This window comes from Polyergus mexicanus, unplaced genomic scaffold, assembly GCF_030449975.1.
Source record: "Polyergus mexicanus isolate NDT 795.1 unplaced genomic scaffold, iyPolMexi1.0 SCAF_21, whole genome shotgun sequence".
Classification (NCBI taxonomy): domain Eukaryota; kingdom Metazoa; phylum Arthropoda; class Insecta; order Hymenoptera; family Formicidae; genus Polyergus; species Polyergus mexicanus.
Window position 1 is genome coordinate 2766241 of NW_027223341.1, and position 17817 is coordinate 2784057.

At 37.8% G+C, this 17817-nt stretch overlaps 2 protein-coding genes across 2 annotated transcripts; both read left to right on the forward strand.

The window, feature by feature from the left end:
- Window positions 1-262: 262 nt before the first annotated feature.
- LOC138942170 (uncharacterized) lies at window positions 263-757 on the forward strand. Its single transcript, XM_070312219.1, has one exon. The coding sequence runs from the start codon at window positions 263-265 to the stop codon at window positions 755-757; it is 495 nt and encodes a 164-aa protein (XP_070168320.1).
- Window positions 758-15687: 14930 nt separating this feature from the next.
- On the forward strand, window positions 15688-17663 carry LOC138942075 (uncharacterized). The gene has a single exon (XM_070312107.1). It carries the CDS (start codon window positions 15710-15712, stop codon window positions 17270-17272), a length of 1563 nt encoding a protein of 520 aa, XP_070168208.1. The 5' UTR covers window positions 15688-15709; the 3' UTR covers window positions 17273-17663.
- The last annotated feature ends 154 nt before the right edge of the window (window positions 17664-17817 follow it).

Below are 17817 nucleotides of genomic sequence, written 5' to 3' on the forward strand. Positions count from 1 at the left end.
AAGTGCATTAAGTCTAATTTGTGTATTTTCTTAATGATGATGCTGTTTTGCTTAATCATGAGCTCGGCTTGTGTTAGCAACTCGTTTCCTATTACAGCTTCCATAGTCATGACGTCATTTGATACTACATCAGTGGTGGGATTTAGTTGCAACTTTCGGCCGGATTTTTTTACTCACGCCAGAGTCTCCATTACTTTTCTGGGTCCAATTAAAAAACGGAGAGAAAGACCTAGTAGAGCTCATCGAAGAGCTCAACTTTCGGATGAACCGACGAAGTCGCTACCTCCACTGTTGGCCCGAAGACTTGAGGGAAGATGAACCGTGCGCCATCCAAATAAAAAACCTCTGGCAACGCGGTCTCATTATAGGAATAAACACAGCAACAGCCATGGTGAAAATATCTTTGAGAGACTGGGGCCTGGCAGTCTGGAAACCGATGAGCCAGGTATACTTCTTGGAAGACCGATTCAGAGAATTGCCATGGCAGAGCATCAAGTGCGGCTTGGCGCACACGGGTCCCGTAAACGGAGCCACGAAATGGCCCGAAAAAACGCGATTGATATGCAAGATTCTCGGAGATCGCCAAGAGGGGTGGATACGAATTATCCATCCTCTGGGTGAAAGAGAAGCCATGGTGAAACTGACGATCTATAATGAAAACACCGAAGGGGCCTACAACCTACGAGACTCGTTGATCCAGCTGGGACACGCGCGACTCATCGACGACGTCGCCACAAGTGTATTCCCCCACTTGTAAAAGTGAGAAGAAGCCTTTTACTTAACCGTTCCCTAACATAGACTAATCACAAAAATATACATATAGAAAAAAATATATATATATCCTATAGTATTAATAAGAATAATAGTAGTAAAATTTTATATATACACACACTATTGTAATAATAGTGATAATAATAACAATAATTTACCTTTATAAGAAAAAAATATATCTCAATAATCTCAAAAAAAAAAAAAAAAAAAAAAAATTACCATTATATATATAGTATAGCATTACCGTATTTTATTAATTAACTAACAAAACCAAAACTATCTTTTCTAACACTATAGAACAGCGTTACTTGACCGATAGTTACAAAAAGGTGATGTCAACTAATATCAGCAAGCTACAGAGAGAGATACATATATATACATGTAAAACATGTCACAGAAAAAATCTATTCCAGCGTTTGTCAATTGACAAGTCATCATTGCATATCTATCAGCAAATCTACTTTTAACTCAGATCCGGGCAAATGAAGCTTGGACATTCTATTATGGGATTCAACATGGAATCCTAGTCAATGGCTAATTGCTCGTAATAAACGAGAATCCAAGCCAAATATCAAAAACCTTCCCGACAAGCAGAACATATGCTGTTCAGATGACTCCAACAACACAAGAGGGAAGAAGAAAAAAAGGAATATCCTATCTCTCTCACAGGGCAATAAAACCCTCCAGCCGAAGACCTAACCTTATCAATAATGGTCAGGTAAACATTATGACATATACAGTTTTTTTTCCTCTATTTCTTACGCCATAAATGGGCACATATAAGAAAAGATAGTTTTGTATAAGAATTATATATATATAAAAAATAATAGTTAATTGAAAAAGTAAAAGAAGGACGAAGGAAAGAAGGAAGGGGTTTTGGTGGTCGCCTTCTCTTTCCTCCTTCTTAATAAACAAACCAGCATGCCCGAAATCATATATAATTAGGATACTTTAGTTAATTGCGAAAGGAAGGAATCTGTTTCATCTTTGCAAATGTCGGGCTCCTCCCCAACATTTGTCTAAGGCCGGGGGTGTTACGTCCTGGCGACTCCACGATTCCTTCCTTCCGCAATGTTGCGGCAACGATAATCGATCGGTGATAAAAATAAGTCGTTCAGTAAATAGAGCATCTTGCGCCACGTATTTCTTTAAACATTTAGTCACTTATCAATATCAATATCTATGAGGAACCGTGGGAAAGACGCGAGAGACCGGTGACGAAACCGCGCCAGTCGCCTAAAAATAAATAAAAATCAGTAGATATCCTCGAAATAGAATTTTCCAACGGAAGAATAAATTGATATCAAAAAGATAATAAAATTCCTTCTAAGAAAATATCCGACAAACGTAACTAAATCAATAATGATGAAACTCCTGTGACGACATATCCAGTAACGATAGTAAGACCCTTTCTAATCAGATCACGTGCGCAAGGGAAATCTAATGCTCAACTGATATCGAGATCACCAATCGATGATCACCACGGGTAAATATTCGAAAAGTAGGAGAAACACTCCGCCTAACGAGGGCACTGGCATAATTTTTAATTCGTTAGAGACTTGGAAGATTCCCACTCTTAGAAATTAGAATACATCCCTAAAAAAGAGATATAAAAAGAGGACCCAAAGGGCCACTCACTGTCTTACTTAGCACCTGCTTACCACTTCATTTACTTAGCACAATTTTATTCACTTAATTTTGTGCGTGCGTCTTCAGTTAACATAAGTCTCATTAAGTGCCGTGGCACCGCGAAAACTACAAAAAAAATTATACCAGTGCACTCATCGCCTGGCTAATCTGGAACCCGGCAACCCGGTACATTAAGAAATTCCACACCTTCACCTACGAAACAAAAAGTAAGTCACATTCATTCAATTTAATTTGCGCTATTAACCCTCGTGAGATATAACGCATTACGTTATATTATATTAACGTTGGTTTTCATAGTGAAAACCAGATCCGGCAGTCCAAGCCAAACGGTCATTCGCAGGAGTCGGAAGACTCGAACGCCGGTAAAATGCAGATTCTGCGCTACTCGCAATAACAGTTCAACAACAATATCTGTTAGACCCATTCTTCCCCTCGGGAGTGGTGCACTTGGACACAGTATAATTGGACACGGTGCAAATGGACACGTTACAAATGGACACGAGATTTTGCACACGGTTCAATTGGACACAGTGCATTTGGACACAGTAATTTTGGATACAGTAGCTTTTGGACACATAAGAAAATACGCATCGTTTACTTGGACACCGCTCAATTGGACACTGTTCATTTGGACACCGTTCGTTTGGACACAGAAAGATGCGCACCGTCATTTGGACACCGTTCGTTTGGACACCGTTATTTGCCCACCGTTCGTTTGGACACCGTTCATTTGCCCATCGTTCGTTTGGACACCGTTCATTTGCCCACTGTTCGTTTGGACACCGTTCATTTGCCCACCGTTCGTTTGGACACCGTTCATTTGCCCACCGTTCGTTTGGACACCGTTCGTTTGGACACCAAAATTTGATTTAAATTATACGACGTAATCCACACCAAATTTTTGTATTAAATAAGAAATAGGTTTGGGTTAGGTTATATCTTCCGGAAGTGGAGTTCCCCCGCAGGGGGGGGGGGCGGAACCCACTGTATCCATGCATGACATCCAAATATGCGAAAGGCTAAACAAAGTGCTAAAAGCAATGTAAAATTAATGACATCAATATCAGAGATATATAAGTATGAATATATTTTATTTTGACAGATATTATAACCTTCAAATGTATCTCCTTTTCACGATTTCATATTTTACATAGATTTACCAGTATAAAGTGTTATAAGAATACTGATTATATTTTCCCAAAATGATTTTTATTTCTCTCCATCTGTTACATATTCAAACAAACAGTGCGCATGTTTCTGTGTACAAATGAACGGTGTCCAAACGAACGGTGGGCAAATGAATGGTGTCCAAACGAACGGTGGGCAAATGAACGGTGTCCAAACGAACAGTGGGCAAATGAACGGTGTCCAAACGAACGGTGGGCAAATGAACGGTGTCCAAACGAACGGTGGGCAAATAACGGTGTCCAAACGAACGGTGTCCAAATGACGGTGCGCATCTTTCTGTGTCCAAACGAACGGTGTCCAAATGAACAGTGTCCAATTGAGCGGTGTCCAAGTAAACGATGCGTATTTTCTTATGTGTCCAAAAGCTACTGTATCCAAAATTACTGTGTCCAAATGCACTGTGTCCAATTGAACCGTGTGCACAATCTCGTGTCCATTTGTAACGTGTCCATTTGCACCGTGTCCAATTGTACTGTGTCCAAGTGAAGGCCACTCCTTCCCCTCTCGCCTAACTACCCCTCCCCCAGCTACTCCCCAATCTACTTCCCCGAAGTCACTGAACTTCCGCTTTCCCCTCGTTCATTCTCCTCTCTATCTACTGTCCTCCTTAACAATTCACCCCCAACTTCCCCGCACCTTTCAGAGTCGGAATTCGACCAAGCGATAGAAGAGTTTTGCAACGAATTGCCCGACCTGGAAGCCGACTCATCTTACCAAGCTTAACCAAACCTAAAAATTCCCCCTTCTCTCTTTCTCCCTCCTTCATACCGCATCCTCTTACTCACTCTCACACATACACACACATGTTTTTATTTTTTTTTATTTGTTATTAAACCTTTACATTGTATTAACCAGTCAGAACCTAAAATTTAACGGTAGAGACTTTCCCTCGTCATTCTGACTGATGCCCTCCGTACCATTGTAACTCATGAGTAGGAGGTGTTACCCTTCCAGAAGAAGGTCCAGAAGTTGCGCCCATTGGTGTAGGCTTTTGTTTTTAGAAATTAATCCCAGCCTCTTGAAGAGTCCGTTAGGATCGGCTAAGTTGACATTTATTATTCCTGTTGGAATTTATTTCAAACAGATATCAAGAGGGTGGTCTGGCAGGCGAGCACGCGGTGTCAAGTATCGCGAGTTTTGCTTACGGATTCGGGTTTCATCAGTAAACCGTCGTCCGTATTCCTCTCCTTATTCTTTTGTTCTAAACTCTTAAGCCCATCACGCGGCTTTAGAATTGAATGTTTCATCATCTGTCCGCGCGCACATGATGTGGGTGTCTAGCGTTCGAGGGTTTCTTATCTTTGTTTAAAATTCTCAAATTTTGACGTGGACTTTAGTTCGGGAATATTTATTGATCCGTCTCATTGAAAAAAGAATTTTATAGTTCTGAAAGATTAGTCTCGCCTGCTAGATATTCCTTTGGTTCATTGTTTATGTCAAGTGCAAAGAGTTCCACACAGACCGTAGACGTTTAATATTACATGAAAGAAAAGAATCGTGGAGTCCACTGGACGTAACACCCTCCACCTTAAACAAATGTTGGGGGTGCACAACATTTGCAAATTTGTCGATTCTTTTCTCTCGTATTTTGACCTAAACATATTTGGAAAGAACTCACATTTAATCATAAGATTAAATGTGTTTTCTCATATTCTTAAAGTGTAATTTTCCTTCTAGAACAACATTTTTAATTTTTGAATAAAATACTAGTCTTTGATTCTAAGTTACAATTATTTTTCTTTGAAGGCACACTTCCTATTCTAATTTAACATCGCTGATTGTTTATATATTTAATTTTGTCTAAATAATATATATATAACCCCCTTTTTTTCAGAACTCACTTTTCCTTTTCTCCTTCCCCCCCCCCTTTTTTTGGCATTGCCTGTGTTACCATCGCCTCTGAAGGAAAAGGGGATGTAGGGTTCGCTGACCCAAAAAGGTTTCTATTTTCCGGTCCGTCCGTCGAACACCGGAGCTCCCCAACCATCGTTCAGTTACTCTCTGGGAGTATGTAGATATATTACAATGCAGGCTCTACATTCGCTTGCTGGTTTGATTCTTACGATCGGTTTGTAGCATATAGTGCAATTTGTTTGGGTGTCGGCTGAATTTTTGTGCACTAGATTATGCGGCGGCACCATTGTATATCCTTCTTTTTGTTCCTCGGACATATAGGTATAACAAGAGTAACAGACCTTATAACTATCGCTGGGGTGTTGGAAAAGCGAATTTTCAGTCAGTTTGACGCACCGTAGTTCCATCAGGTATCCGTAGGTTTTGGGATAGTCTTGTGGTAGTACGCCGTCAAGTGTTTCGCGATCTTCTTCTTCTAGGATTTCGAGGGTCAGCGTGAGACAATGGTACGCTGGCATTTTACTGGAATCGATAATCATCGATAATGCAACAAATAAAAGGAAAATGGTTCTATTTCCTCCTTATTTTTAATTAGTTATTTTAATGCGTAATGTTGATAACAGGTATTACGCATTGATGTATATATATATATATATATATATATATTGTTAACACGAGGGTAAATAGTGTTAATAACAAGGAATACAAGAATGTAATGTATGGTTAAAAATAAGTCCTCCTTTTTTTCGTTCAGGATAGGGTAGATCTGCATATTTGTGTGTGCACGTGTTTTCCTTTGTTTCTATACGCAGGGAAACACATGCTCGATCTTTTTTGCGCTTTGCATGGCAAGACCGAACCGAATCAATGCATTCTTGAAATCGTAAGATCCGTAAAAACTGTCTACTCGTAGTTGCAGTTCTACTAGGGCAGCCCCTTCCCAAAGAGGCTGTACTATCTTTATCCAACCCTTGTGTTCTTCTGCCATGAACCGGCAAAATTCTCTCATATCGCGGGGCCATATTGAGGTAGGGGTTATGCAACTCGTATAAGGTAAGCCACATGCAATTGTTTGCCACGGCAGTTTCTTGAATTCGTCTTCTAGCTTATAAATTTTATGTATCGGCAGAATAATTTTCGTACCGATATCTTTGAGGGAGACTTCAACTATGTCTCTTGTTCCTTTAATTTTAGTTATTAGTCCTCTGTGCCAGAATCCATCATCTTTAACAGCGACGGCCTGTCTCCGTTTTATCTCCCGCAATTCGAGAAGCGAGATGTTACGTCCCGTCATTCGGAAGTTGAGATCTTCCTCTAAATTTTCCAAATCTATTTCGTTATCTCGAAGTCGCACCCAGAAAAGCAGCGGTGATTCCACATGTGTGACCTTTACTGCTAGATGTTCGCGAGCTAGTTGTCTGGTGTCGATTGATTTGATTTCCATTGTCTATAATGAGTAATCGCCGGTTAACAGATGTGTTTTGCTTTCTAATTTATAAACAAAAACATGTAGTTAAAGATTTCCTTAGGGCGTGCGTTAAAGTATTGCTTAATTCTAATAGTCTCTCTTCCCTTTTACAGAATGATTTTTGTTACTATCATTACTAATTGATAGACGCTAGGATATGTTAATATTAATGATTTTCCTACGCCTTTTATTGTTATTAGTATTATATATTGTATATCGCAAGATAGAATTTTCAGTAATATATTTATATAAAAATCAACATATATGCTTTAACTAAATGAGGAAACTTGAAGAAAGAAGCATTATTTAAACCGTAAAAAATATATGCATATACAAGATGACTATTAATATATAAATCTATATATAAATGTTTGCTGATCTTTATCAAAATATTTCCTTATTAAATTATTCGACTTGAAAATACACTGATTTTAAATAGTCAAATATCATTTTAATGTACAATGCATAAGCTTGATTTTCAAATACAAGTATAATACATAAACAAAATTACGAATAATTTAAATACGATACTTACTAGCTGTAGTATTAGTTTTATCTTTTGCAAGTAAATATTTTTGATACACGAATATATCGTACATTGTTCCAATTATCATTATAAAAAAAGTAAGCGCTAAAACACTACAATTATAAAATAAATACAAAATATATCTCTCTATTATTTCAAAATTTTGGAAGCTATAAAAATTTGCTTGTAATTATTAATTATTCAAATAAAAAGACTAAAGATCAGTATTTCATACATCAAAAATTAGGCTATTTTGGAACCGTTTAAATCCGCGAAAAATCATCGTAAACAAAAAAATTAAAAAAGCATTTTGAAACTTAAAATTTTAACTTTAACGCGCTCTCAACAGTTTTCTCAGATTTTTTTATTTTTCTTGTTTTATGAAACGAATATATTGTTTTGTTCTTAAAATTACGTAGTTTTAATGCTCTGAAGCTCGACTTTACAAATGTATTACAAATTCTATTCAAATTCACATTTGAAAAATCACAAATCACAGAATCACATTATTTACATCAACTTTCAATGGGTATAGTTCTCGTAATTTCTTTCCACATATTTGAGTTAACAAGATTGGCTCTCGAAGCAACGATATAAACAGGCAATGTATTACTAATAACTTTTTTATATTCATTCTTGTCAGATTTGTTAACTTGCGCAAAAACACTAATTAAGGCGCCAAAATTTACACAAATACATAAAATAAACACAAATCGATAAAATAACATAATGCAGAATACTTCAATTTCAATTATAAACTGCAACAAACTTCATAATTTTATTTATTCTTTGTTGGTTTTAACAATAATATTAAATGCAACTAGTAACTTTGTTGAAATAAGAAGATTTATTATAAAAGGATTATATATTGTATTTGTATTGTTATGACCCCGGAGACTTACTGATTTTAATGTAGTTGATAATGACACTCTTGTAGTTGCAATAAAGATATATATATATATATATATATATATATATATATATATATATTTTATTCACAAATTGACTTAATTACAAGGTTTCCGTACGTTAGCTCGCGTCGCGTATCGCGATAGCGGATATCTTGGCGCGTGCGTGTCTGGAGTCGAGTTTCGGTTGCGAGACTCACTCTCTCTCTCTCCTCATTCTGTCGTATTTAATTCTGCTGACTGTGTGGCTTTAACTTAATATTGACTGCCCGCGTAATGTTAATTAATGATAGAGACTGCCCCTCGCTTATTAATGATCGGCCTTTTTATTATGTCCCCTTGATTTCCGGGAGGAGATCGTTTGGCAGCCGAGCTATGTGTCGTGTTGCTCGATTTTGGCGGATACAAGCTAAGGAGTTCGAAGTAGGACTTCTTTGCTTGCTTTTTCGCAATTTCTTTATTCCGTTTATCCTGATTTCCGCGTTTTCGCAATGAAGTGATTGCGCGGTCGCTCGGGCTTCGCGCGTGGTTCGCCTTGTCAGCGCTTCGCTCGGTCAACATTCGTAACGTGATCTGTATTCGCGTTATACGTTGAGCAATGCCTTACCATATAAAATAATATATATCTAGTAATTCGTGTATAACCTATTTGGGTTATAACAATATAAAGTAAAACTCGTGTCTCAGTACTTGTAAAAAGATTTTTTCTATTACTGCACACATCTGCTCACGTTCGTGGTTGCTGAACCATTAATGAGAATATAGATATAAGAAATATCTAGACGGAGTATATTGCTGCGAAGTTGAAGTCAAGGGGGAAAGGAAATTGAAAGTTTTGTGTGACAGATATGAACAACCAAGATAGAGGGGCAGCTCAGAGTAAAGAATAACAGGAATGAGTAGAGTCCTATATAATCAGAGAAACAACAATAGCGTTTCGCTTGCGCTGACGGCCATGTTGGTCAGTTGGTCCCGTAATGAATAGTGAATCTTATGTGCGAACTAATCGCAACTGGCGTACCGTATGTGAGAAAAAAGTATATTTGTAATGTTATTTTTAAAAAAATCCTCTCATGAGTAGGATGTGTTACCCTTCCAGAAGAAGGTCCAGAAGTTGCGCCCATTGGTGTAGGCTTTTGTTTTTAGAAATTAACCCCAGCCTCTTGGAGAGTCTGTTAAGATCGGCTAAGTTGACATTTATTATTCCTGTTGGAATTTATTTCAAACAGATATCATAAGAGGGTGGTCTGGCAGGCGAGCACGCGGTGTCAAGTATCGCGAGTTTTGCTTACGGATTCGGGTTTCATCAATAAACCGTCGTCCGTGTTCCTCTCCTTATTCTTTTGTTCTAAACTCTTAAGCCCATCACGCGGCTTTAGAATTGAATGTTTCATCATCTGTCCGCGCGCACATGATGTGGGTGTCTAGCGTTCGTGGGTTTCTTATCTTTGTTTAAAATTCTCAAATTTTGACGTGGGCTTTAGTTCAGGAATATTTATTGATCCGTCTCATTGAAAAAAGAATTTTATAGTTCTGAAAGATTAGTCTCGCCTGCTAGATATTCCTTTGGTTTATTGTTTATGTCAAGTGCAAAGAGTTCCAGACCGTAAACGTTTAATATTACACGAAAGAAAAGAATCGTGGAGTCTACTGGACGTAATAATATCTCTTAATTAATTAGGTCGTTGATTGGGGAGGAGTGTGGTGTCCCAGACCGGAGCATGTCTCGTGCTCCGCTGTCTCGTCAGCTGCTTACTCAGCTTCCAAGAACTTGACCGTGACTTCCTTCTCTTTAGTCATGTATCTTACTTTTAATTTATTAATATTCTTTTATTACTTTACTCTTTCCTAATTTTCCTTGATCTCTTTTCTAATTTTAATGCTTTGCTTTACTCAGCTCTTTCTTACACTTTTCTGTGTCACTTTATTGTTTTATTCTTTATTATATTAAGAAATTGGTCGGGTTACGACAAACGATATAAACAGGCAATGTATTACTAATAACTTTTTTATATTCATTCTTGTCAGATTTGTTAACTTGTGCAAAAACACTAATTAAGGCATCAAAATTTACACAAATACATAAAATAAACACAAATCGATAAAATAACATAATGCAGAATATTTCAATTTCAATTATAAACTGCAACAAACTTCATAATTTTATTTATTCTTTGTTGTTTTTAACAATAATATTAAATGCAACTAGTAACTTTGTTGAAATAAGAAGATTTATTATAAAAGGATTATATTGTATTTGTATTGTTATGACTTCGGAGACTTACTGATTTTGATGTAGTTGATAATGACACTCTTGTAGTTGGAATAAAGATATATATATATATATATATCCATTTTATTCACAAATTGACTTAATTACAAGGTTTCCGTACGTTAGCTCGCGTCGCGTATCGCGATAGCGGATATCTTGGCGCGTGCGTGTCTGGAGTCGAGTTTCGGTTGCGAGACTCACTCTCTCTCTCTCCTCATTCTGTCGTATTTAATTCTGCTGACTGTGTGGCTTTAACTTAATATTGACTGCCCGCGTAATGTTAATTAATGATAGAGACTGCCCCTCGCTTATTAATGATCGGCCTTTTTATTATGTCCCCTTGATTTCCGGGAGGAGATCGTTTGGCAGCCGAGCTATGTGTCGTGTTGCTCGATTTTGGCGGATACAAGCTAAGGAGTTCGAAGTAGGACTTCTTTGCTTGCTTTTTCGCAATTTCTTTATTCCGTTTATCCTGATTTCCGCGTTTTCGCAATGAAGTGATTGCGCGGTCGCTCGGGCTTCGCGCGTGGTTCGCCTTGTCAGCGCTTCGCTCGGTCAACATTCGTAACGTGATCTGTATTCGCGTTATACGTTGAGCAATGCCTTACCATATAAAATAATATATATCTAGTAATTCGTGTATAACCTATTTGGGTTATAACAATATAAAGTAAAACTCGTGTCTCAGTACTTGTAAAAAGATTTTTTCTATTACTGCACACATCTGCTCACGTTCGTGGTTGCTGAACCATTAATGAGAATATAGATATAAGAAATATCTAGACGGAGTATATTGCTGCGAAGTTGAAGTCAAGGGGGAAAGGAAATTGAAAGTTTTGTGTGACAGATATGAACAACCAAGATAGAGGGGCAGCTCAGAGTAAAGAATAACAGGAATGAGTAGAGTCCTATATAATCAGAGAAACAACAATAGCGTTTCGCTTGCGCTGACGGCCATGTTGGTCAGTTGGTCCCGTAATGAATAGTGAATCTTATGTGCGAACTAATCGCAACTGGCGTACCGTATGTGAGAAAAAAGTATATTTGTAATGTTATTTTTAAAAAAATCCTCTCATGAGTAGGATGTGTTACCCTTCCAGAAGAAGGTCCAGAAGTTGCGCCCATTGGTGTAGGCTTTTGTTTTTAGAAATTAACCCCAGCCTCTTGGAGAGTCTGTTAAGATCGGCTAAGTTGACATTTATTATTCCTGTTGGAATTTATTTCAAACAGATATCATAAGAGGGTGGTCTGGCAGGCGAGCACGCGGTGTCAAGTATCGCGAGTTTTGCTTACGGATTCGGGTTTCATCAATAAACCGTCGTCCGTGTTCCTCTCCTTATTCTTTTGTTCTAAACTCTTAAGCCCATCACGCGGCTTTAGAATTGAATGTTTCATCATCTGTCCGCGCGCACATGATGTGGGTGTCTAGCGTTCGTGGGTTTCTTATCTTTGTTTAAAATTCTCAAATTTTGACGTGGGCTTTAGTTCAGGAATATTTATTGATCCGTCTCATTGAAAAAAGAATTTTATAGTTCTGAAAGATTAGTCTCGCCTGCTAGATATTCCTTTGGTTTATTGTTTATGTCAAGTGCAAAGAGTTCCAGACCGTAAACGTTTAATATTACACGAAAGAAAAGAATCGTGGAGTCTACTGGACGTAATAATATCTCTTAATTAATTAGGTCGTTGATTGGGGAGGAGTGTGGTGTCCCAGACCGGAGCATGTCTCGTGCTCCGCTGTCTCGTCAGCTGCTTACTCAGCTTCCAAGAACTTGACCGTGACTTCCTTCTCTTTAGTCATGTATCTTACTTTTAATTTATTAATATTCTTTTATTACTTTACTCTTTCCTAATTTTCCTTGATCTCTTTTCTAATTTTAATGCTTTGCTTTACTCAGCTCTTTCTTACACTTTTCTGTGTCACTTTATTGTTTTATTCTTTATTATATTAAGAAATTGGTCGGGTTACGACAAACGATATAAACAGGCAATGTATTACTAATAACTTTTTTATATTCATTCTTGTCAGATTTGTTAACTTGTGCAAAAACACTAATTAAGGCATCAAAATTTACACAAATACATAAAATAAACACAAATCGATAAAATAACATAATGCAGAATATTTCAATTTCAATTATAAACTGCAACAAACTTCATAATTTTATTTATTCTTTGTTGTTTTTAACAATAATATTAAATGCAACTAGTAACTTTGTTGAAATAAGAAGATTTATTATAAAAGGATTATATTGTATTTGTATTGTTATGACTTCGGAGACTTACTGATTTTGATGTAGTTGATAATGACACTCTTGTAGTTGGAATAAAGATATATATATATATATATATCCATTTTATTCACAAATTGGCTTAATTATAAGGTTTCCGTACGTTAGCTCGCATCGCGTATCGCTATAGCGGATATCTTGGCGTGTGCGTGTCTGGAGTCGAGTTTCGGTTGCGAGACTCACTCCTTGTTCTGTCGTATTTAATTCTGCCGACTGCGTGGCTTTAACTTAATATTGACTGCCCGCGTAATGTTAATTAATGATAGAGACTACTCGTCGCTTATTAGTAATCGGCCTTTTTATTATGTCCCCTTGGTTTCCTGGAAGGGGATCGTTTGGCGGCCGGGCTACGTGTCGCTCGATTTTGGCGGCAAGATCCGGAGGCAAGCTAAAAAGTTCTAAGTAGGACTTCTTTGCTTTCATTTTCGCAATAGATCTGTATCAGAGTTACTTCTTAAATATATTTCCTTTACTACACGTGTGCTTCGTACAAAGGTCTAGCCGGAAAGAGAATCGGAGCAATCTCGCTCTTATGCACATCCCGCCGGATATCGCACAAGTCTGTCTCTTTCAATCATCATACTACGCACGCGTACGCCTTCTCTTATTCTCGAGCGCGCATAGCTCATGCAAATATATAATATATAACACTATAATCTGCAATAAATTTTTTTGCAGAACTCTGCGGAACTTATAACTTTTTCTCTAAATTTTTAAAAGTTTCTCGTGTAATTGTATCAAATTATATTTATAATATGCTAATTTGTATATTATTATATAATTATATTATAAGTACATTATTATACAATATTTGAAATACATGTTCATATTCTACTTAGTGTTACGTCCTGGCGACTCCACGATTCCTTCCTACCGCAATGTTGCGGCAACGATAATCGATCGGTGATAAAAATAAGTCGTTCAGTAAATAGAGCATCTTGCGCCACGTATTTCTTTAAACATTTAGTCACTTATCAATATCAATATCTATGAGGAACCGTGGGAAAGACGCGAGAGACCGGTGACGAAACCGCGCCAGTCGCCTAAAAATAAATAAAAATCAGTAGATATCCTCGAAATAGAATTTTCCAACGGAAGAATAAATTGATATCAAAAAGATAATAAAATTCCCTCTAAGAAAATATCTGACAAACGTAACTAAATCAATAATAATGAAACTCATGTGACGACATATCCAGTAACGATATTAAGACCCTTTCTAATCAGATCACGTGCGCAAGGGAAATCTAATGCTCAACTGATATCGAGATCACCAATCGACGATCACCACGAGTAAAAATTCGAAAAGTAGGAGAAACACCCCGCCTAACGAGGGCACTGGCATAATTTTTAATTCGTTAGAGACTTGGAAGATTCCCACTCTTAGAAATTAGAATACACCCCTAAAAAAGAGATATAAAAAGAGGACCCAAAGGGCCACACACAGTCTTACTTAGCACCTGCTTACCACTTCATTTACTTAACACTTGTTTTATTCTGTGCGTGCGTCTTCAGTTAACATAAGTCTCATTAAGTGCCGTGGCACCGCGAAAACTACAAAAAAAATTATACCAGTGCACTCATCGCCTGGCTAATCTGGAACCCGGCAATCCGGCACATTAAGAGACTCCACACCTTCACCTACGAATCAAAAAGTAAGTCACATTCGTCCAATTTAATTTACGCTATTAACCCTCGTGAGATATAACGCATTACGTATATTATATTAACGCTGGTTTTCATAGTGAAAACCAGATCCGGCAGTCCAAGCCAAACAGTCATTCGCAGGAGTCGGAGGACTCGAACGTCGGTAAAATGCCGATTCTGCGCTACTCGCAATAACAGTTCAACAACAATATCTGTTAGACCCACTCTTCCCCTCTCGTCTAACTACCCCTCCCCCAGCTACTCCCCAATCTACTTCCCCGAAGTCACCGAACTTCCGCTTTCCCCTCGTTCATTCTCCTCTCTATCTACTGTCCTCCTTAACAATTCACCCCCAACTTCCCCGCACCTTTCAGAGTCGGAATTCGACCAAGCGATAGAAGAGTTTTGCAACGAATTGCCCGACCTGGAAGCCGACTCATCTTACCAAGATTAACCAAACCTAAAAATTCCCCCTTCTCTCTTTCTCCCTCCTTCATACCGCATCCTCTTTCTCACTCTCACACATACACATACATGTTTTAATTTTTTTTTTATTATTAAACCTACATTGTATTAACCAGTCAGAACCTAAAATTTAACGGTAGAGACTTTCCCTCGTCATTCTGACTGATGCCCTCCGTACCATTGTAACACCCGCGGAGCGATAAGCTCAACCACACACAATCACTCACACTCACACGATAATGTAAGCACTTCCTACATATATATATATTATATCATGTATTCTAACTTTTGTTTTTATAATGAATAAAATTATATTTTTTTTTCATTAATTAAACATTTCTTAACCCCTCTCTCGATTCCAGTACGAAGATCGCACTAGGTCCCATCCCGCGTAAAAGGGATTAAATTCCCTGACCGAAAAGGGACCACCGAACGAACGTCTGAATAAGCAGCGTAATAGCGATCCGAACGGTCGTTTACCTGCTTTGCGGACCTATCAGTTCGTTCGACCCGATTCCGAACGCCACGAGACGTTTAACTTCGGGAAAATAAAAGATAGTTGTTGCGCCCTTCCGTCGACTCATCCTTCCTCGAGTCTGGACGTAACATACTGTTCATTAAATTTTGGGGGCTCAGCCGGGATTGTAATGTGCGATCTTTTAAACTGGAATGAGTAAAGGGACAAGAGGTACAGCTGATAAAGACGAAGTAGAACGAAATTTTCAGTTTGCTCAGGAAACATACAATCGAACAAAATCTAACAAATCAGAAACACATCACACTTCCACTCCTAACAAAACCACTAAAAACATTAATTTTTCATTAGACGAAACTGTAATTGAAAAAGATTTCGAAAAAAAGTTTAGCGAGTCAGCGGCCGAATCTCATTTTGCCGATTCCTGCGATAAGACTATTATACCTGAATTTAATAAATCTGAAAAAAGGAAAGACCCGAGCGGTACCAACGGCAACATGACTCAAAATAATCCTTTCGCTACTTTGAAATACGCGGTCGAAGCCGTCCCTTATTTTGACGGTCAGAACATTCCACTAAATTATTTTATTGAAGGATGTGAAGAAGCGAAATCTATGTTGCCTAATGAGGCTGAATCACAGTTTACTAAAATAATAAGGACTAGGATAATAGGTGAGGCTCGCCGCACAATACAAGATCAAGATTTTGATAGCGTTTCTCATTTAACTAAATATTTAAAACAAATTTATGGACCTGTAAAAAACGTTTATCAATTACAAGGAGAATTAGGTTGCATATATCAAAAGAGTGATGAAGATGTTATTAATTATGCAAATAGGGTAAAAATTCTTGGGAAACAAATTTTAGAAGCATATAGAAGTTCCGGAAACGTGTTATCTGACCAAAGTATTAAAGCATCATTAGAAAAGGACATGTGCAAATGTTTTATTAGAGGGCTAATACCAGAAATCGAGCAACGAGTTTCAAGAAATTTACCAGATGTACAAGCAACCGCAGCCGACGCTATAAGGATAGAGAGAGAAATCAAAGCAATGACAGATTTACGACAGGGAATAGCAGGTAGACAAAAAACTAACAGCCTAAGGGAAACTTGTCAAATCTGTTATAAGGAAGGGCATGTAGGTAGTAACTGTAGAAAATATTTACAAACCCCTCAACAAGTTAATAACCAGATTGATTTAGGAACCGCAATATTAGTATGTCAAATCTGTAAAAAACGTGGGCATGGAGCAGAGAAATGCCGCTTCCGCGATCCACAACTTCGCCGCCCGGTAAACGTAGTTCAAGGAGGATTAATAACTTGTCAATTATGCTTAAAATTCGGTCATGATGCAAAATCTTGCCGACAGAATAATACTAATAACAATAAAATCTCGGTAATTTGTCAATGGTGCGAGAGACCCGGCCATTCTGCAAATAATTGCTGGAAGAAACAGAACGAACAACGTTATACGGAAAACAAAACTCGCGTAACTTGTCAAATTTGCAACAACTTTGGACACATTGCTAAAGATTGTCGATCAAAACTAAACCAACAAACGGGATCCAGGAATTCCTTATTCTGCCGCTATTGTAAGGAGCGAGGTCATCTTCTCGAAAATTGTCAATTACGCCATGCCAGTAACTTTCGAAAGAAGGAAAATAATCAGGGAAACTACAACGGTCCCTCGACGTCGGGTGCACAGCAGGGGTCCGAACGAGAGCCGCACCCGCCCAAAACCCAGGTAGCCAAGTAGATAAGGACAGGACTACCATAAGGCCCGTGACGGTAAACCTCGACAAACATAGTCGCGTGCCTACCGTTCAAATCAACATCGGTAATTTAACTGCTAATATAACCTTTATGCTAGACACGGGATCTGGACCTAATATAATTAAAGAAAATCTCGTTCCTGAAGATATAAATATTAATTACACTAATATCCTTAAGTTGAACGGTATAAATAATTACCCTGTGTATACCTTAGGTGAAATTACATTAACTCTTTTTGAAACACCGGTTATATTCCATATTGTATCTAACGATTTTCCAATTTCACAATCCGGCATATTAGGAAACGACTTCTTTAAACAAACTTCATCGAAGATAGATTACGCACAAGGACACTTGGATGTCTCCGGAATCAACATACCTTTCTTATCGCCTGAAACCATTATCGTAGCTCCGCGATCCGAATCATTATTTTATGTGAGAATAAAAAATCCAGAAATACAAATAGGCTACATACCAAGATTAAAGATAGCACATGGAATTTATTTAGGAGATACCATCGTGGAAAAT

Bases quoted from the DNA above. Each gene is read 5' to 3' on its own strand.
- LOC138942075 (XM_070312107.1), top strand. From the start codon at position 15,710: ATGAGTAAAGGGACAAGAGGTACAGCTGATAAAGACGAAGTAGAACGA.
- LOC138942170 (XM_070312219.1), top strand. From the start codon at position 263: ATGAACCGACGAAGTCGCTACCTCCACTGTTGGCCCGAAGACTTGAGG.